The 16673-nt window shown below is 42.4% G+C and overlaps 1 protein-coding gene across 1 annotated transcript in view; it reads right to left on the bottom strand.

The window, feature by feature from the left end:
* The window catches only part of dusp3a (dual specificity phosphatase 3a), a 76748-nt gene extending 61143 nt beyond the window's left edge, over nucleotides 1–15605 (bottom strand). Inside the window, exon 1 of the mRNA XM_018752783.2 lies at nucleotides 15169–15605. Coding sequence (XP_018608299.1) covers nucleotides 15169–15341 — 173 coding nt within the window. The 5' untranslated portion in view covers nucleotides 15342–15605. The remainder of the gene's footprint in view (nucleotides 1–15168) is intronic.
* Nucleotides 15606–16673: the final 1068 nt, after the last annotated feature.

Genomic DNA, 16673 nt, shown 5'->3' with positions numbered 1-16673 from the left:
AGCGAGAGTAGGAGGATTTATCAGCTAAGCATGTTACCAGTCTACAGTATATGTACTCCACTGGACAAGCAGCTCCTTTGCAGAGGTCAGAAAAAATTTAATCATTATTTACCAAGCCATAAATAAAATACGAAGTGCATAAAACTATCTTTCTTTTTAAGGTAGATCAAAAAAAAAGTAAACATCACATTTTGTGCAAACAATGCCATGTATAGTAAACTAACTTGTAAACCACTTTGTAGACATCAAAAATAGTGAATCTTACCACTTGGTTACCAATTTAATTATATAATTGCACTAATTATATCATATTCTTTAAAATGTACAAATTTCTGTGCAGTAAGAAATGTAAGGGCATCTGTGAGTAAGTCACAGTCTAATCTTGCATTTTGAAAAAACTCAAACAGTATGGTTTAAGTCAGAGGCTTTTACAGACACATTTCCAAATGACATAGATTGGTCTGACATTACAGCTACAGAGTTATAATATTACACAAAGCATATGGTGGATCAAAATGTGTGTTTATCAATCAGAATGAAGTCATGTCAGCATCATATCTGACCCCATTCCCCCCATGTACAGGTGGAATGACAATCAAGTTGACTTTTGATCTAGGATCAAATCCTGACTTCTTCCAACCCTGTGTCTGTCTGTTGAGGACTGCACAGACATGCTTTGCTGAAACTTGAAGGCCATAAGCAGTTGAACCACGTTCAAACAGCAAAGATGTCTGCCTAAGATAGCAAGACTAAGGGGAAGAGGATAGTGTTCCACACCAATCTCAAGGGGATCTTGGCTGCTACCTAGAAACATTTAACTATCTATAGCCTGTGTACGCAACCACGTAATGTATGGTGCCCTGAGAGAGCAACAAAGAGGGATCTGGCATGCTGTACTTACACCTTCACCTCCACTAAATGCACTTGGCCCACCCCAGAATTCCATCTTTATCTCCTCCCTTTGTAGCTCTAAAACATTCAAACAATCCCCACCCACTGCCATACAATGAAGAAGTAATCTTCCAAATTCCACGTAGAATGGAATGCAGTGAATGTCCAACAATGGTTTTTTGATCACCCCTACGCCATTTGGGTTGACCATTGAGGTCTTAGCTGGTATTCTTCTAATAAAATGTCTGCGAAAGTCTACCGTGAACCCTTCACTCCAACTGCAGAAGAAAATCCTAGTGGCTCTCTTTAACAGAAGAAAACATATTCAGTGAGGAATTGTTCTGTACCAGGTAAAATTTGGCAGAGCCATTTGTCTCAATCATACATGCCCTCCTTTTGCAGTCTGCTGATATGTGATGGGACCACTGACAAAGGACAGTAACACTCCCACAGTCCTGTAAGACCTTGGGTGGAGATTATTAGAGAGCAACTAGCAACTGTATTTTAACCCCACAGCAGGATCCCTAACCAATCTAAATTACCTTAGTCTAGCACAACCATGTTCCTGGCAGACACCCACCTATGCACAAAAGGCATGGCTCAAACTGCCGTTCAGCAAAAACACAATAAGTGTGGCAGGTTACAAGGCAAAGCATAACAAGAGCCAATTTGTACAACAAGGTGTTTCAGCGTGATGTATCTATTAGCTAAGCCATTTTGCAACAAGAACTTTATAAAGTAAACTGACTAATTCTCCAACAAGAAAAATCCCCATTCGGTAATTATTATTGAATGGACTGCAGCATGCTGTACTCTGCACTCTATTTACAATAAACCCATTTCCCGCTCAAACTCATGTAACGCAGGTCATTACATTGCACTGCTTAAAATCACAGCAAATTTGAAGAGAGGAACTGGGTTGCATGATTATTTGTCAGAGTATATGTTTAATTACAGTGCTTGGGCGACAGCCACATGCTGAAGAATTTCCCATTCATTACAACTCAGGGAATGTGTCTGTAAAACTATGTTCGGTACTAAAAGTAGCAGTACACAAAAAGCAAATACCCTCTGAATGAGCAGAAGTTGTTCCTTATGTCCACTTTCTTGTACCAAAAGTTATCTTTCACAAGCATGTAAGACGACTAACCCTCATTGTTCTTTACTGCTAAAACGCACAACTTTATTAATTTTTGTAGTCATATAACCCGCAGTAAAAACTAAAGAAGCTAAAATCAGTACAAAGCTAATTAAAAGACTTAAACTATCAGCCCTTTACATTCTCTGATTCTAAGCAGCAAGGAATGGAGAGTCGACTCGATCCCTCACAGTAAAATTGATTGCGTGTCCGACAAAAGTTGTGCTCACCCTGCTCCTGCTGGCACAGACTATGTGAGGAGAGAGAAGTAAAAGAAGAACTTTAGTTCAGATTCAGCTGTCATTTAGAAATTCCATTCTCTACACAATAAGTATCAATAGTTTGGCTGTACTTTACTTAAGGAAAGTAGAAAAATAAAGTAAATTGTAGCATTTGTAACTAAATGCTGACATTTAATAAAACATCACCACCAATGGGGATTATCTAAAGACTACCCACCCCAAGAAGTTGACAAAGTAAGGTCAGGTACAGGTTTAGCCCCTGTTATCGAGCTAATTTAGCCAATCCTCCAAGTTACGGCACTGTATAAAGTCGTAGCTTACCAATAATGTTTAAATTACCAGGGACAGCTGTTAGCATAATTATTAGAGCTGCTGCCTTTGGACCTAGAAGTCACAGGTTGAAATCTCACCTCTGACTATAGTTCCCCTGAGTGAGGTAAATTGCTCCAGAGAAATAAAACCATTACCCAGCTGTACTAATGGGTAAATAATCGTCAGAAGATTAACATTGTAAGATGCTGTGGAGAAAAGCATCACCTAAATGAGTAAATATAAATTATTTTAGGACAGATTTATGTGAATTTGTGATCCGTACCAAATAATTTGGCGAGTTTAACTAAATTGTTAGTGCTGGTGTCAGTTTAATTCAGGCATGGATTTACCATACAGGATGTTTTGCTAAATCACTGTTAGGCTGAGCATAACGACAGCGTAACACACTGTTCATATGAGAGGACAATAATTTTGACATCTATCTTATAAATTATCTTATGTTGCAGATGAAGACTTCCACCTCAGAAGGCCACTGGTCTTTGCTAATCTTACTGATCATCTCAACATTTCCCATGGACTAAAGAAAAAACTGAAAATAACTGACAACATTTATTTATTTTTTAATGAAACAAAAAGGCCTTAATGCATGTCTGTGTATCATTTCCATTTGCACTTCCATAAAAACTTTCCACATCAAATGTTGTCCTGTCACTTTCTGTGATCACTGTATGGAAGTATAATATTCCATCAGTCTATAATACTTCAGCAATCAACTAGCAATGAACTAAGAAATTGCATTGTTTCCCTTTGTTATATTAATCTGTCGTGCAGTATTCTAACTAAATCTACAGGTTGATTCAATGGAAAAGTAGACTTGTATCTTCTTCTTCTTCGGTCTTTAGCTGGCGATTTGGGGGGCAGGTTGCCCTCTCAACTAATACGCTGCTGTAGGTGCTGTTGGATTCCGTATGTCATTCACGATACACTTCCACTTCTCGCGATTGGTGGCGATAATTAATAGCCTCATTGATGGTCAGTCGCTGGTTCTTTAGGTCTTCTTCAACATGTTTAAGCCATGTTTTCTTTGGCGCTGCTCGTTGAACCCTCCAGTGGACACGTCGCTCTCGCCAGAGGAGCTTGTGTGGCAGCCGATTGGTGTTCATTCTGCATACATGGCCAAAGCATCACAGTCTGCGTGTTTGGATTTGTTCTTCAATTGAGGGTTGATTGTCGCACTTTTTCCAAATTATCTCGTTACAATGGTGATCACGAAGAGAGAAACCCAGGATCTGTCTCAGGCATCGCATTTGGAAGACTTTGAGCTTGTTGATGTCTGATTTGAGCAGAGTCCACGTTTCCGATCCGTATAGGAGGATTGGCAGGATCAGTGTTCGGAGGAGGCGAATTTTGGTCTTGGTGGCGATGTTAGCCTTCTTCCATAGGCACTATTTGAGCGAAGTGAACACTGCTGTTGCCTGGCCAATCCTGCTGTGGACTTCGGTGGTGGATGCCACTTTCTTCTCCTGCACCAGCGATCCCAGGAATTCTTGGACCTGCTCAATTTGGATTCCATCGAGGTGGACGTTGGCTTGTGATCCATTGGTGGTCATAACTTTGGTCTTGTCTGCATTGATTCTTAGACTGTAGGATTAGGCGATGCAGGCAATTTGGCACAGAATGTCGGTGGCCTCTGCATCTGTGTCGGCGAATATGGCACTGTCGTCTGCGAACATCAAGTTGGTCAGGAAGTTGTTTACGTCGTATTGAACTCCGCATCTGCCCTCGAATGCCTTCCTCATAATGGCATCAATTGAGAAATTGAAAAGCAGGGGAGAAGCGACATCTCCCTGGCGGACTCCAGTCTGAATAGGAAATTCCTCGGATAGTTCGTTTCGGACCCACACGCTGCTGGTTGAGCCATTGTATGATGCTTGGAGAAGTTGGATGATCTTCAGTGGTACGTGCTTGTTCTCCAGCGCCCTCCACAGGGCAGGCCAGTGAACACAGTCAAATGCAGATTTAAGGTCGATGAAGACGATGACGGTTCGCTTTCCACACCTGATACTCTCCTCCACCATTTGATGAATTGCGAATACTTGATCGGTGCAGCCCCGTTGTGGTCTGAATCCTGCTTGCTCTTCTCGACTGGTCTGTTCACGATGTTTCTGCAGCCTTGATTGTATGATCCTCATGAATACCTTGCCAATGATTGAAAGGAGGCTGATGTCACAGTAGTTCTTGCATTCCCAGCTATCTCCTTTCTTCAGGATTGGCACGATGATGGCTTTCTTCCACGCTGATGGGACGCGTTCTGAGTGCCAGATGTGTGTCAGGAGAACGTGGAGCCGTTGCAGAAGGATGTCTCCTCCGGCTTTGATCATTTCGGCAGTGACTTGGTCCATTCCAGGAGCTTTTCCATTCTTCAATGATCTTATCACACTCTTCACTTCATTGACTGATGGCTCATCGTCAAGGAATGGATTTTCCGGAGGGTCGATGGGTGGTGGCTCTGGCGGTGGTCCCTGAGGCGGATTGTGGTTACCCAGTTGTTGGAAGAACTCTTTCCACCGCTGCAGGCATTCACCAGGGGATCTCACGAAGGTGCCATCCGCTTTCTTGATATTGTCGTTGGTCGATTTAGATCTACCACTCAATTTCCTGAGGGTCTGATACAGAGTCCGGTATTCGTGCCTCGATGCTGCTTCTTCCAGGTAGGTTGCGACTCTATTCCAATAGGCTGTTAAGTTGCTGGTACTGTTTGAAGTCGACATGTTTGACTCGTTTTCGTTTTTCCACCAGATCTAGGCATTTGTCCAAAATCCATGGCTGTGTCTGACGGCGGATGGGTGGACACAGAGGGGCGGCGCATTCTAGGATGGACTCCAATAGCTGTTTTTCTTCTGCATAAACATCCAATGGTTCAAGTGTTGAGAACTTGTTGGATAGGGCAATTTGAAATTCTTGTCAGAGCACCAGATCCCTCAGACATGCCCAATTCAGTTTGGCTTGTGGAGGTGCCTTGTGCTTTGCCTGTTTTAATCGCAGCTGTACCTTGGCACAGGCGAAGTAGTGGTCTGATCCACAGTCAGGTCCCCTCATTGCACATATATCTTTGAGCAACAATCAGAATCTGGAGTTGATCAGGATGTAGTCCAAGATGGCTGAATCTTCACCAGATGGGTTGCACCACTTAAGCTGATGTTTGCAAGGGTGCTGAAATTGGCTGTTACAGACTACCAAGTTGTTTGATGCAGCAAAGGACAGCAGGCACAGTCCATTGTCATTTATCTCACCATGACCAAATCTGCCCAGCATTTGTTCCCATCCAGTTCTGTCTGCACCAACATGGGCGTAAGGCCAGAGGGGGAGGGGACACACCCAGGACGGGACGCCAGTCCGTCGCAAGGCACCCCCAGCGGGACTCGAACCCCAGACCCACTGGAGAGCAGGACCCAGTCCAACCCACTGCGCCACCGCACCCCCCTTTCTAGATCCAGTGAGGCATAATTTAGATACTGCAACGATTGAGATTTTGCATTTCGACAATTCCATGGTGATGATCTTCTTTTGTCTGACTTGGTGTCTAGTTCGCACATTCCATGCGGCGATGCGAATTTCCAGTTTCGGTGTAATGAATTTGATTCTTCGGCCAGTAGTGCACTTTTCACCAGCACCCTGGGTCCCCAGTGCTGGCGAATCGGCTGCCCCGGATGCGGTAGCATTAGCGAATTAGTTTTTTCGAAATTTCATGCAGTTTCCTGCCTGGTTTCCCTGGTTTCCCAGTTCTGATCACCGCGGCGGGGTGACCACCCTCCTCATTTTGCAGTCGGGCTTGGGACCGTCCTTGGTGGAGACTTGTATGGTTCAGGTAAATGATGCTCAGCTGAATTCGGCTCACAATGATTAGTCGCATGGTTTTCTTGCTAACAGATGGTGTGGAAGTGGTTTATCATTGTCTTGTGCACCTTTGGATTGTGAAAATTTAAACTTTACACACCATCAGCTGGACTGAAAACTATGCTCAAACGAGCAGGCTAGGGCTGTGAGGCATTGGCGTTACTCTCTGCACCACTATGGTGCTATTCATTAAGTTAAAAGAGGCAGATGGATATTTTTTCTTCATAAGCAATAAACTACAATATTAAATAAATGTGAATACCTGTAAAATTATTTTCTGTCAGCAACCATATTATTTAACAGCACTACTGACACACAGTGAATACAAGCTGCTTTCCATCTTTTATTTACTAGCCAAACGGGAAACACATCCTCCAGATATGAAAATTCATTAGCATACTGTCATCATATGATCCCAGCTCTCTCCCAGGAGACAACACACCATTGATTCTCCTGAATGTTTTCAACCTGCATGTTGGGGACATTCATGCAAGCAGCCTTTTGTTGCTCCTGCAGCCATCTGACCTCTTTATTTCCCTGTCCTCTGCTGCTCACAATTTGGATAATCACCTCAGCCTTGTCTTCTTTCCAAATTGTGGCTATTTGGGCTATTCTTTCCAGCCCTCTCCTGCTTCTACACCCTCTGTCACTTTCGACGACAACCTAAAGTTTCTGTCACTCTCTTCCCCGCACTATTCTCTCTCCCTTCAGTTGCACAAGTCTCAGAGCTGTCCACAAACAATGGTACCAATGTCATACATATCTTCCTGTAGAGAAATACTAAGTCATGTTATCAAATATGTTGAGTTACCTCCAAAGAGTGCTGCAGACTGATAAGCCACCTCTGTCTTTTGTATAAAAAACCACTCCCATGTTACTGAGGGAGTCACTCTTCTGAGTTGTCTCCCAGTGTGCTGCCTGCCACTGTTGTATTCACTAAAGAATAAAGGCGAAGCTGCGTTGAACATGAAGATGTGTACAAAATTTTTTGACACTCCTCTCTAGACTTTGACTGTTCTCTAACTTGCAGGTCAGCATGTCCCAGTTCCACCCATGGCTATCAGATGTACTATGTTCCAACAGGACCGAACTCCAAGCAGCAGAACAACAATATCAGAAATCAAAGCTTTGCAGAAACCTGGACGTTTACAAGGAACTGCTGACATCCTTCTAATCTGTTGTTTTCTCAGCAAAAACAACCTCCATCTATGTATTTATCTGTTTCTTTTCTTAAAAGCAACCAACAGTGTTAAGCTATTCACAAACAAACACACACACACACACACACACACAGACACACACACACACACACACACATACACTGTCTGAAATGTCACGGCGAGCCGGACCCGAACCCGGAAACACAGGGTGAAAGGCTGGACGGGGAGGGGTATGGTAAAGCTTAAGTTTGATTTGTGTATGTGACCTGAAACTAACCCAAGCAAGAGTAAACATAGCTCAGGTATATGCCCTGTGATGAGGGTATGTTTAAACCTGTAACAATCAATCAAGGGGGTCCCTTGAAGGCAGTTGTGCCTGTAAAACATAATAATGGAGTGGTGAGAACAGCACATAAGGAAGTAGAACCCCAAAGTTACGATCTGTGTCGAGACAAGAATCAAGCAGCCTATAGTAGGCCCCACTGTGACTGAAGGACCATTAACCAAAACAGCAGTATAAATAGTGGCCAGATTCAAGGTGGATCTGAACCACGTAAAAAAGGGAGTGTCTGGTTAATCCAAAACTGTATAAAAGGTCCTGTTTGTGAATTGTCTGGCAGTTGCTCTGCAGACCAACTCGGCTTTGTTACTCTGTAATAAAGTCTAATTGCATTTACAAACTACCTGTAGAGTCTGGTGTGTTGTCTCTGGAAACCACGACAGGGGACACCCAGGACGGGACGCCAGTCCGTCACAAGGCACCCCAAGCAGGACTCAAACCCCAGACCCCCCAGAGAGCGGGACCCAGCCAAGTCTACTGCGCCCACCGCGTCCCTCTGTTAAGCTATTTGTGGCCATAAAATAAATATTTATCCATTTAAAGAGTAATTATTTACTGGAGCATGGGTACTACAGCTGGGATTCAAACCTTTGGGTCTAAAGACAGGAGCTCTAACCACTACACTACCAGCTCCCCTTGCTTTTCCACAACAAATTATAGTCTGCAATTAACAGTCCTCACAGACTGTTCTCACCCTCCTCATCCTTACTCTACCCTCCTTCTCTTCCCTCCTATTTAACCGCTAACAATTTTGCCTTGTTCTTCAGAGAAAAAGTCAACTCAATCACGGACAAGGTCTCAGTATTCACCTGCCCCGGTCTTGCTGGAGCTGGTTACTGCAAAGTCACATTATCTACATTTCAGCCCCTGTCAAAAACCAAAATTTCCAACCTCTTGCTATCACACAGAGTCACCACTTGCTTCCTTGATCTGATCCCTTCACCTTTCTTACAGGAAATTTCCCTGCGACTTGTCTCTTTTATCTCCAAAATCATCAACTCATCACTGTGCTCTGGTTGTTTTCCATACATTTGCAAAACTGCTCTCATTTCACTGCTGTTAAAAAACTCTCTCTGGATCCAGACTCAGTCCAGAAATACAGGCTGGTCTCCTTACTCCCTTTTCTGTCAAAAATCTATGCTGATAATAGATCAGCTGTGTGCATCCCTCACCTGGAATAATCTCCTTGACAGTTTTCAGTCTGAATTCAAAGTTGGACATTGCACTAAGGCACATCTCCTTGCAGTATCAGATGCTCTCCAGTCGGCAAAAACGGCTGCCTTTTCCTTGGTCTTCATCTTTGTTGACCTGTCTACAGCATTTCATACTGTCAACCAGAAGATTCTATTCTCCTGTCACGGCCAGCTTAGCATCAAATGAACTGCGCTGAAATGGTCCTGCATTGAGTCCTACCAAGCAGTTGGAGGTGGGGGGGTGCTCCCATTTATCCCCTAACCCTCTCTCAACTTTTGTCCTTCAGGGATCACAACTTGGATCCTTACTCTTCTCAATTTACACCCCCTCCCTCGGCCCTGTCATTCCCTCCCATGGCTTCTGCTACCACTGCTATGCCAATGATGCCCACCTCTTCCTCTCCCCTCCCCCCACAGCTACAGACATTTCCTCACACATCGCCGCTTGTCTCTCTGACATTTCTGGCTGAATGTCTGATCACTAATTGAAATCTCAGCTGGTCCATCATCCTGTCAAGAACGACATCAAGCTGGACACCGTGCCCATTTCACCTATCTCATCGAGCAAGAGCCTGACAGTAATTATCGACTCAAGTCCATCTTTCTCTCAACATATCAAAGTCACAGTCCGGTCTTGTAGATACATCTTGCATTACATCTGCAGGATCTGCCCTTATCTCACAACAAAGTCTATGCAACTCCTGATCTAGGCAATGGTGATATCCTGCCTGGACTACTGCAATGCTTTACTGTCTGCCCCCCCCCAGCCTCTCCAGTTAATACTGAATGCTGTTGCATTTGTTTTTAACCTCCCAAAGTATTATCATGTATCCCCCCCATTCTCTCTGCACTGGCTTCCTGCAGCTGCCCATATTAAATTAAAGACTCTGGTTACGGCCTACAAAATCATCAATGGATCTGCATCCCAATACGTAAATGACATGATCACTCATTATACCCCAATCAGACTGCTGCACTCCTCCAGCTCTGCTTACTTGGTGGTCCCACACAAAAGAGGTCCAAAATCAAAAGCACAAAAGTTTCCAGTTCTCGCTGAGATGTGTTGGAATGATCACCCCCTCTCACTCAGAAGTGTTGAATCTCTGTCTAAATTTATGAAGGGTCTTAAAATGTCACATTCAACCAAATGAATGTTTTGAATGTTCTCAAAACTCATCTCTTTCAGACTAACTTCTCCCCTGATCTTATAAGTGCTCATTAAACATGTACAGTATGTTTGTTATTTTTAATAATTCTTAGAAACAGAGTCTGCTAAGTTAATATGTGTAAATGTCACAGTTGTTGGCACACATGTCATATTATGGACTGGTTGCCACTTATGAGAGCCTACAGTATTATCACACAAGAAACCAACAACCAAGCAATGTCAACAACCACTTGTCCCGAGCGTGGTCATGATGAGCCGGAGCAAGGCCGAAGGGGGAAGAGATATACCCGAGAAGGGATACAAGAAACCTTTTATTTCTATATAGTATAGAAGTACAGAATTCTGTAACAATTCAATTTAACTTACATTTAATATTCCTACTTTGTCCTTAGTATGCTTAATTAGTGTTTAGCTAATACCTTTATGCATGGTGACTTACAAAATAAGATACACTGCACTAACCCTACAATCATTCACCTGTAGAGTAGGACATTGAAACACAAAAATATACACTATGGGCCATTTAGAGAAATTAATTAGCTTGGAAATGTTCTTGGGCAGTGGGAGGAAACCCATGCAATAATGAGGAGAACATGGAACCATACACAGACTGAACAATGACCAAACCCACATCCAGTTATCACAGTCATAACGGAATTTGGTGTCTTTGTTCATTGTATGCAAGTTACATTAGAGTATCTGTGATCACTAAGATCTCTGTAGGAGGCCATTCCTTTAGCTATAGAACACCTAAACTTTGGAATAGTCTACCTGTTACTGTCAGGAATGTCTCATCTGTCTCAGCCTTTAAACGAAAGCTTAAGACTTACAGTACATGTTCACTCTGGCATATTAATAACCAGTATAATTCTTGTTTTTTTGTGCTTTTTCCATTTCGTATACAACTCTATAATCTCATTAACTCATCGATTGCTATCAGTTTCCCTCTTGTTAAGCATTGTTTCCGTATGACAGGACTTGAGGAGGCCAACCAGCCATGATATCAGCACACCATGCTGACTGAAGCTGACGACCCCCTGCCGTGATAAACAAGACGTGCCTATGTGAACTGGGACATTAAGTTAACAATCAGCAACAAAGTTATTATTACTTCTAAACTGACTTAAAAGTTTTTGTTTTTTTTCTTAATCTAGAATGCCCATGAGTGAGGGGAGCCACTGACACTTTGATCCCCAGTGCTTTTTTTTTTTTTTTCTCCCTTACCTTTTGTTTGGAAGTTTTTTGTTCCTTTCCCCTATGGCTAGTAAGCATACTTACTGCTTTAATAACTGCATGAATAATGTAGTAATCTGATGTATAGCTAACCATATATTTCTTTATTTGTTTAATGCCCTTGTTCCATACTCTGTGTCACTGTGTGAGAAGAGCACTTTATAAAAATAAATAGAATTGACCTGAGCTTACTTTCAGCCCAGCAGTTACAGTACATACTGCAAACCTACCCATAGCAGTACTGGCTACTGAATAATAAACACTGTATCTAATGTAACTGTAATGCTACAATACACTAACCAAGTAGGGTATTCCATACGACAAATGAACTAATGATGACTGAGAGATAAAAATGTAGCATGAAAAAAAAAACCTCAGCTAAACTCAGTTATAAACCATTTTAATTTCTGAAGAGGATTAAACGTGGTGTTGTGTCTTCAGTAAACGAGGGAAGCACGAGAATTATTCTTCAAAGATTTTAATAAAGATAATGAACAAGCATGGAACATACCAGTAAACATCACCACATGCACACACTCTCTGTCCTCTTTTTCTCTCCTCTGCTATCTCTCTAATCGCAAAACCCCGAACGCCAGCTAGCGGTATGCCAATGCAAGAACACCACACTTGGCATATTACTTCACCTTGTCATTTTCTAAGGAAATAAAGCCACCAGTCTTTGCCATCCTGTTTGCGATCTGATCATTGTTCAAGGACATAATAATTTCTTTCTCTTTAGACATGAACATGAATGCCTCTAAGTGCTCCTGGGTCAAAGAGCTCTATAGTCTGTTTTTTTTTTTACAAACTTGAGAATGTAAAATTAGTAAAAGTGCTTTTGCAATCCTATTCTAATCCAAATGTCCTTGAATATCAAAATAACAGAAATAAATGCATTAACAATAACTGAATTCAATTGTTTTTTTAAATTAAGAAATGAGATGTGTGCATGTCATTTAGGGTGGTACAGAGACAGAGTGAGTGGCACTGCTGGTTAATAGCACCTGGGTTGTACAACAGAACATGGTGTTGGAATTTTCTAATAAATTACAAAATGTGAAAGCTGTGAAGAGGCAGAAAGAGATGAAGAAATGGTAGAAAACATGAAGCAGGGAAATGACGAGAAAATTCAAGCATCAGTATTTGGACAACACAAGGTTGAGATTATGGCCTGCTGTGTGAGTAGCAGAGGACAGACACATAGAGACATCAAAGGACTGCAGCTGTATCAGAAGGCTGGTTGCATCAATGTCCTCAACATACAAGATGAAATCACCCCGGAGAATCAATAGAGTGTTGTCCACATGAAGGGAACCCAATGTTAATGTTTGGTAATTATTGAAATAAATGGGTCCATATTAACAGAATTTGGTTTATTTTACCACAACTGGGTATCAAATTGTGGGGTGGGAAACATAAAGATATTACCATAGATTTTTCTTTTTTTTAAAGGAACAAATTACTCTTCTAAGGTCTGGAGGACTGTACACAAAGATATTGAGAGATTGTCTTCGGGGGAACTGCAGCTACCATTGATAAGACCTATTAAAAATTCATTATTATTTCCAAACAGAAGGCAGGGGTCATCTGCCCAGTGCATTAACTTCTTTTATCAGAGCCATTCTGCTATACTTTGTTTTGCTCTTAGCAGCTTTAAGCACAACAGAAACAGTGTGTGGAAGGGTGTACTTACTCTCATTCTTTTTTCGTGACATCACTGCACAGTCCAGTGTCCCTTGGAAATGACTTTTTCACTATTAAATCATTTTACAGTTGTTTTCCTGAAAATGTTGTACACTCATTCTATCCTGTAACATCACTGTACACTCATGTCCTTTCTACTTTCCTATACACACATGGTCTCAATGTAGCATCACTGTATGCTCATGGTGTCCCGGTGGAATCACTGTACACTCGCAGTTTCCCTTTGAAGTTGTATATGTATAATTTCAGTGTGAAATAACTACAATATTTTTCCCCATTAACACTCTGTACACTTGTGCCATCAGTGCAGAATCACCAGATGCTTATATAGGAGAGTTGGTAGTGTAGTGGTTAGAGTGGCTCTTTTTGGACTCAAAGGTCATAAGTTCAAGCCTCACCTGCAGTTGTAGTACCCTTGAGCAATGTACTTACCCAAAATTGCTTAAGTTAAATTAACCCAGATGCATAAATGGGTAAGTAATTGTCAGTACCTTAACAATGTGAATTGCTTTGGAGGAAAGTGTCAGCTAAAATGAATAAATGTAGTGCTTCTGCCTTTGAACTTAGAGGTTGCAGGCTTGAATTCTACCTCTGGCTGTAGTATCCTTGAGCAAAGTACTTACCCTGCATTGTCCAGCTTTACAAATGGATAAATAATTGTAAGTAGGTTAACATTATCAGATGCTTTGGAGAAAAGCTTCAGCAAAATGAACAAATGTAACTATATCAAACTGTGTAGCTTACACTTGCTGTTTTACTGTGAGGGGTGGCACAGTGTAACTCCCATTCACAATGCCTGGGCTGTAGTGGTATAGGTTTGAATCTGGCTCAGTCTCTGTGGAGTTTGTACATACTCCCCATGTCTGTGTTTTCTCCCACAGTCCAAAGACAGTTGCAGTTCAAGTGAACTGGTAAAACTAAATTGACCATAGTGTGTGTGTGTGTAAAAGGGATGCAGAATGTGTGCGTGTTCCACAACCCTGCAATGGACTGGCATCCACTCCCAGGTGTACAGCCCTAGCCTTGCACCAAGTGGAATAGCCTAAACTCCAGGCAGACAGCATGACCCTGACTAGACAGCAGTTAGCAAAGTGACTGCTTTACTGTGAGTAGCTTTCAGAAAATGGCCAAGTTCTACACATAAAACACCTCTTAAAGGAGCCTAATTGCAAGGCAGCTCTCTTTCCACGCAGGGACAGCTCAAATTGTGAAATCACTCAAAATGATCGCTGTCAGATTCTTAAGCAAATTGAGACGGGCTACGTAGTTTCGTTTTAAACTGCTTTAGAGAAAAACTCACTCGTTCACAACTGGGCAAGAGTCGTAAATTCACCTGAAACACACGTATTTGGACTTTTTGTAGGAAATCGGAACTGGTAATAACAAGCAAAAAATTAATAAATTACAGTAATGCTATAGATAAAAACACAATGGGAAAACAAATGCAATAATATTAATATTTCAACGTTACCTTTTCATGTCTTTTTGTGAAAACGATTACTAAAAAGTCAAGAGGGGGAAAAACGACCAGTAAACCTAGATATATTCAATTCAGAAAATATAATTTCCAGTCCAGGTGCAGTACAGTTGGTTATTAGTCTATTGTTGTGGTAATAATAGTAATATTCATATTGTACATATACTAATGCACAAATTGTATTTTCTATTAGATGTACGTCGCTTTGAGAAAGCGTCTGCTGAATGTAAATGTACAATATTATGGTGACACGCAGATTTAATGGCGATCCGCTGGTGTTGTGATTTTGAATAGGCATGTACTGTCACAATGAATGAGACACCCGAATGTGTAGCTCCGGACAGTAAGCTGACTGACAAAGAGTGGCCGTAATGCGATGGAGAAAAAGAAAAATATAAGGTAGGCGGACAATGATGCGACAGAGTCAGAGACACGGGCAGTAACGGACTCACGCGTTTCCGATGTAGATCCTAGGGAAGACCTCGTTGAAGTGCTGTGTGGGCAGGCTGTAAAAGCCGCTGCCATTAGACAGCAGCTCGTTCAGTTGCTGGACTGAGACCTGATTGTTTGACGTGGTCACTTCAGCCGAGGACGGAGCTTTCGCTGGGCTCTGCTTCCTCTTCATCCTCCGCGGCGGGCTGTCCCCGATGGCCGTCGCTTTACTGGGGGGGCGGCGGCCAGAGAGATGGCAGGAGTTGGTCCTGCTGCATTCATTGCCTTTTGCCTGGAGACACCTTTGCGTGTTTGGCTGTCTGACTCGCAGACACACCCCGTATCGCCCTCAGCAGCCACAGGCTCTGTGACTCACAGTGTGAGAATTAATATGTGCATTATGAGCCACCATCATGACATGCGCGACACCGTTCATCGTATAGAGAACGGGGTAAGATGAGCCAATTTTTATTTGTTCTCTACATTTTGTCCTCTAGCCTAGGCAAGGAAACGTGAGAAAGAAGTAAATAAATAGCGGCGGAGTTACCGGGTAAGTTCCTTTTACTATTTATGGTTTTAAGCACTGAGGTATGTATTCTAGTGCTTTAAAGTTCTGTCATGAGGTATTAGTTGCCCTTAGTGATTTTTATTGTTTTATTTTAGATTTTATTGACGTGACAGTTTTTTGTGATTTATTTATTGAATACAGATTTTAATCGTTGGAAATGATGAACGGAGAAATTTTTACGTGTGGAGTTGGACAGTGTGAGGAACCAGACACCTTTACTTAGTGGCCTGTGTGGAATGAAAGTTTGATTCTAAAGCTTTGCTATGCCTACATGCTTATGTATTACAATGTTTAACTAGTGAAACGGCCTATGCAAGAAAGTGCCACATTCCAGGCAGCAGACTGGTGCCAGTTTGTCCCTTTCTGTGTCAGCTTGTTCCCATAACATATCAGAAGGAATTCACACTTACGTAGTTCCCATGAGACTGTGCGTATTGAGAATGATAATACTGGTGACGGTTGGGAGTGTTTTCATCAAAGGACGGGAGATTGGGGGCACCTTGACCTGTTTGGGATGATGAAACAAAAAATGTATCTCACCCATGCTTGTGAAGAACCACCCTGGAATATGTATAAATATCTACTTGCTTAACTGCTGGGGTGTGATTCTCACTGGGAGGCTCACCCATGTGCACGCATGAATAAAATAATTTTTCTGCAATCTGGCTGTCTTGCTGAACTGAGTCTTTTCTTCCTACCACAGTTTTGGGGGCTTCGTCTGGGATCACAACCTTCTGCCGGGACCGCCCTGTGAGCCGCAAGGATCCTGACTGAGGGGGCGACTGTCCTTGGAGACCCGCTGGTAACTGAGCCTGAGCAAAAGTTAGGGCTGGCCCGTCCCGCGGTACATGGGTCGACTCGGACAGAATACGTGATGAGGTAGGAACAGACAGACCCAGGTTGCAGAAACGGTGTACGGTGTTTTTCTGTTCCAGGAAAGATGGCACGAGGAGTACA

This window comes from Scleropages formosus, chromosome 7 (genome assembly GCF_900964775.1).
Source record: "Scleropages formosus chromosome 7, fSclFor1.1, whole genome shotgun sequence".
In the NCBI taxonomy this organism is placed as follows: domain Eukaryota; kingdom Metazoa; phylum Chordata; class Actinopteri; order Osteoglossiformes; family Osteoglossidae; genus Scleropages; species Scleropages formosus.
This window is presented reverse-complemented; position numbering and strand designations above follow the sequence as displayed.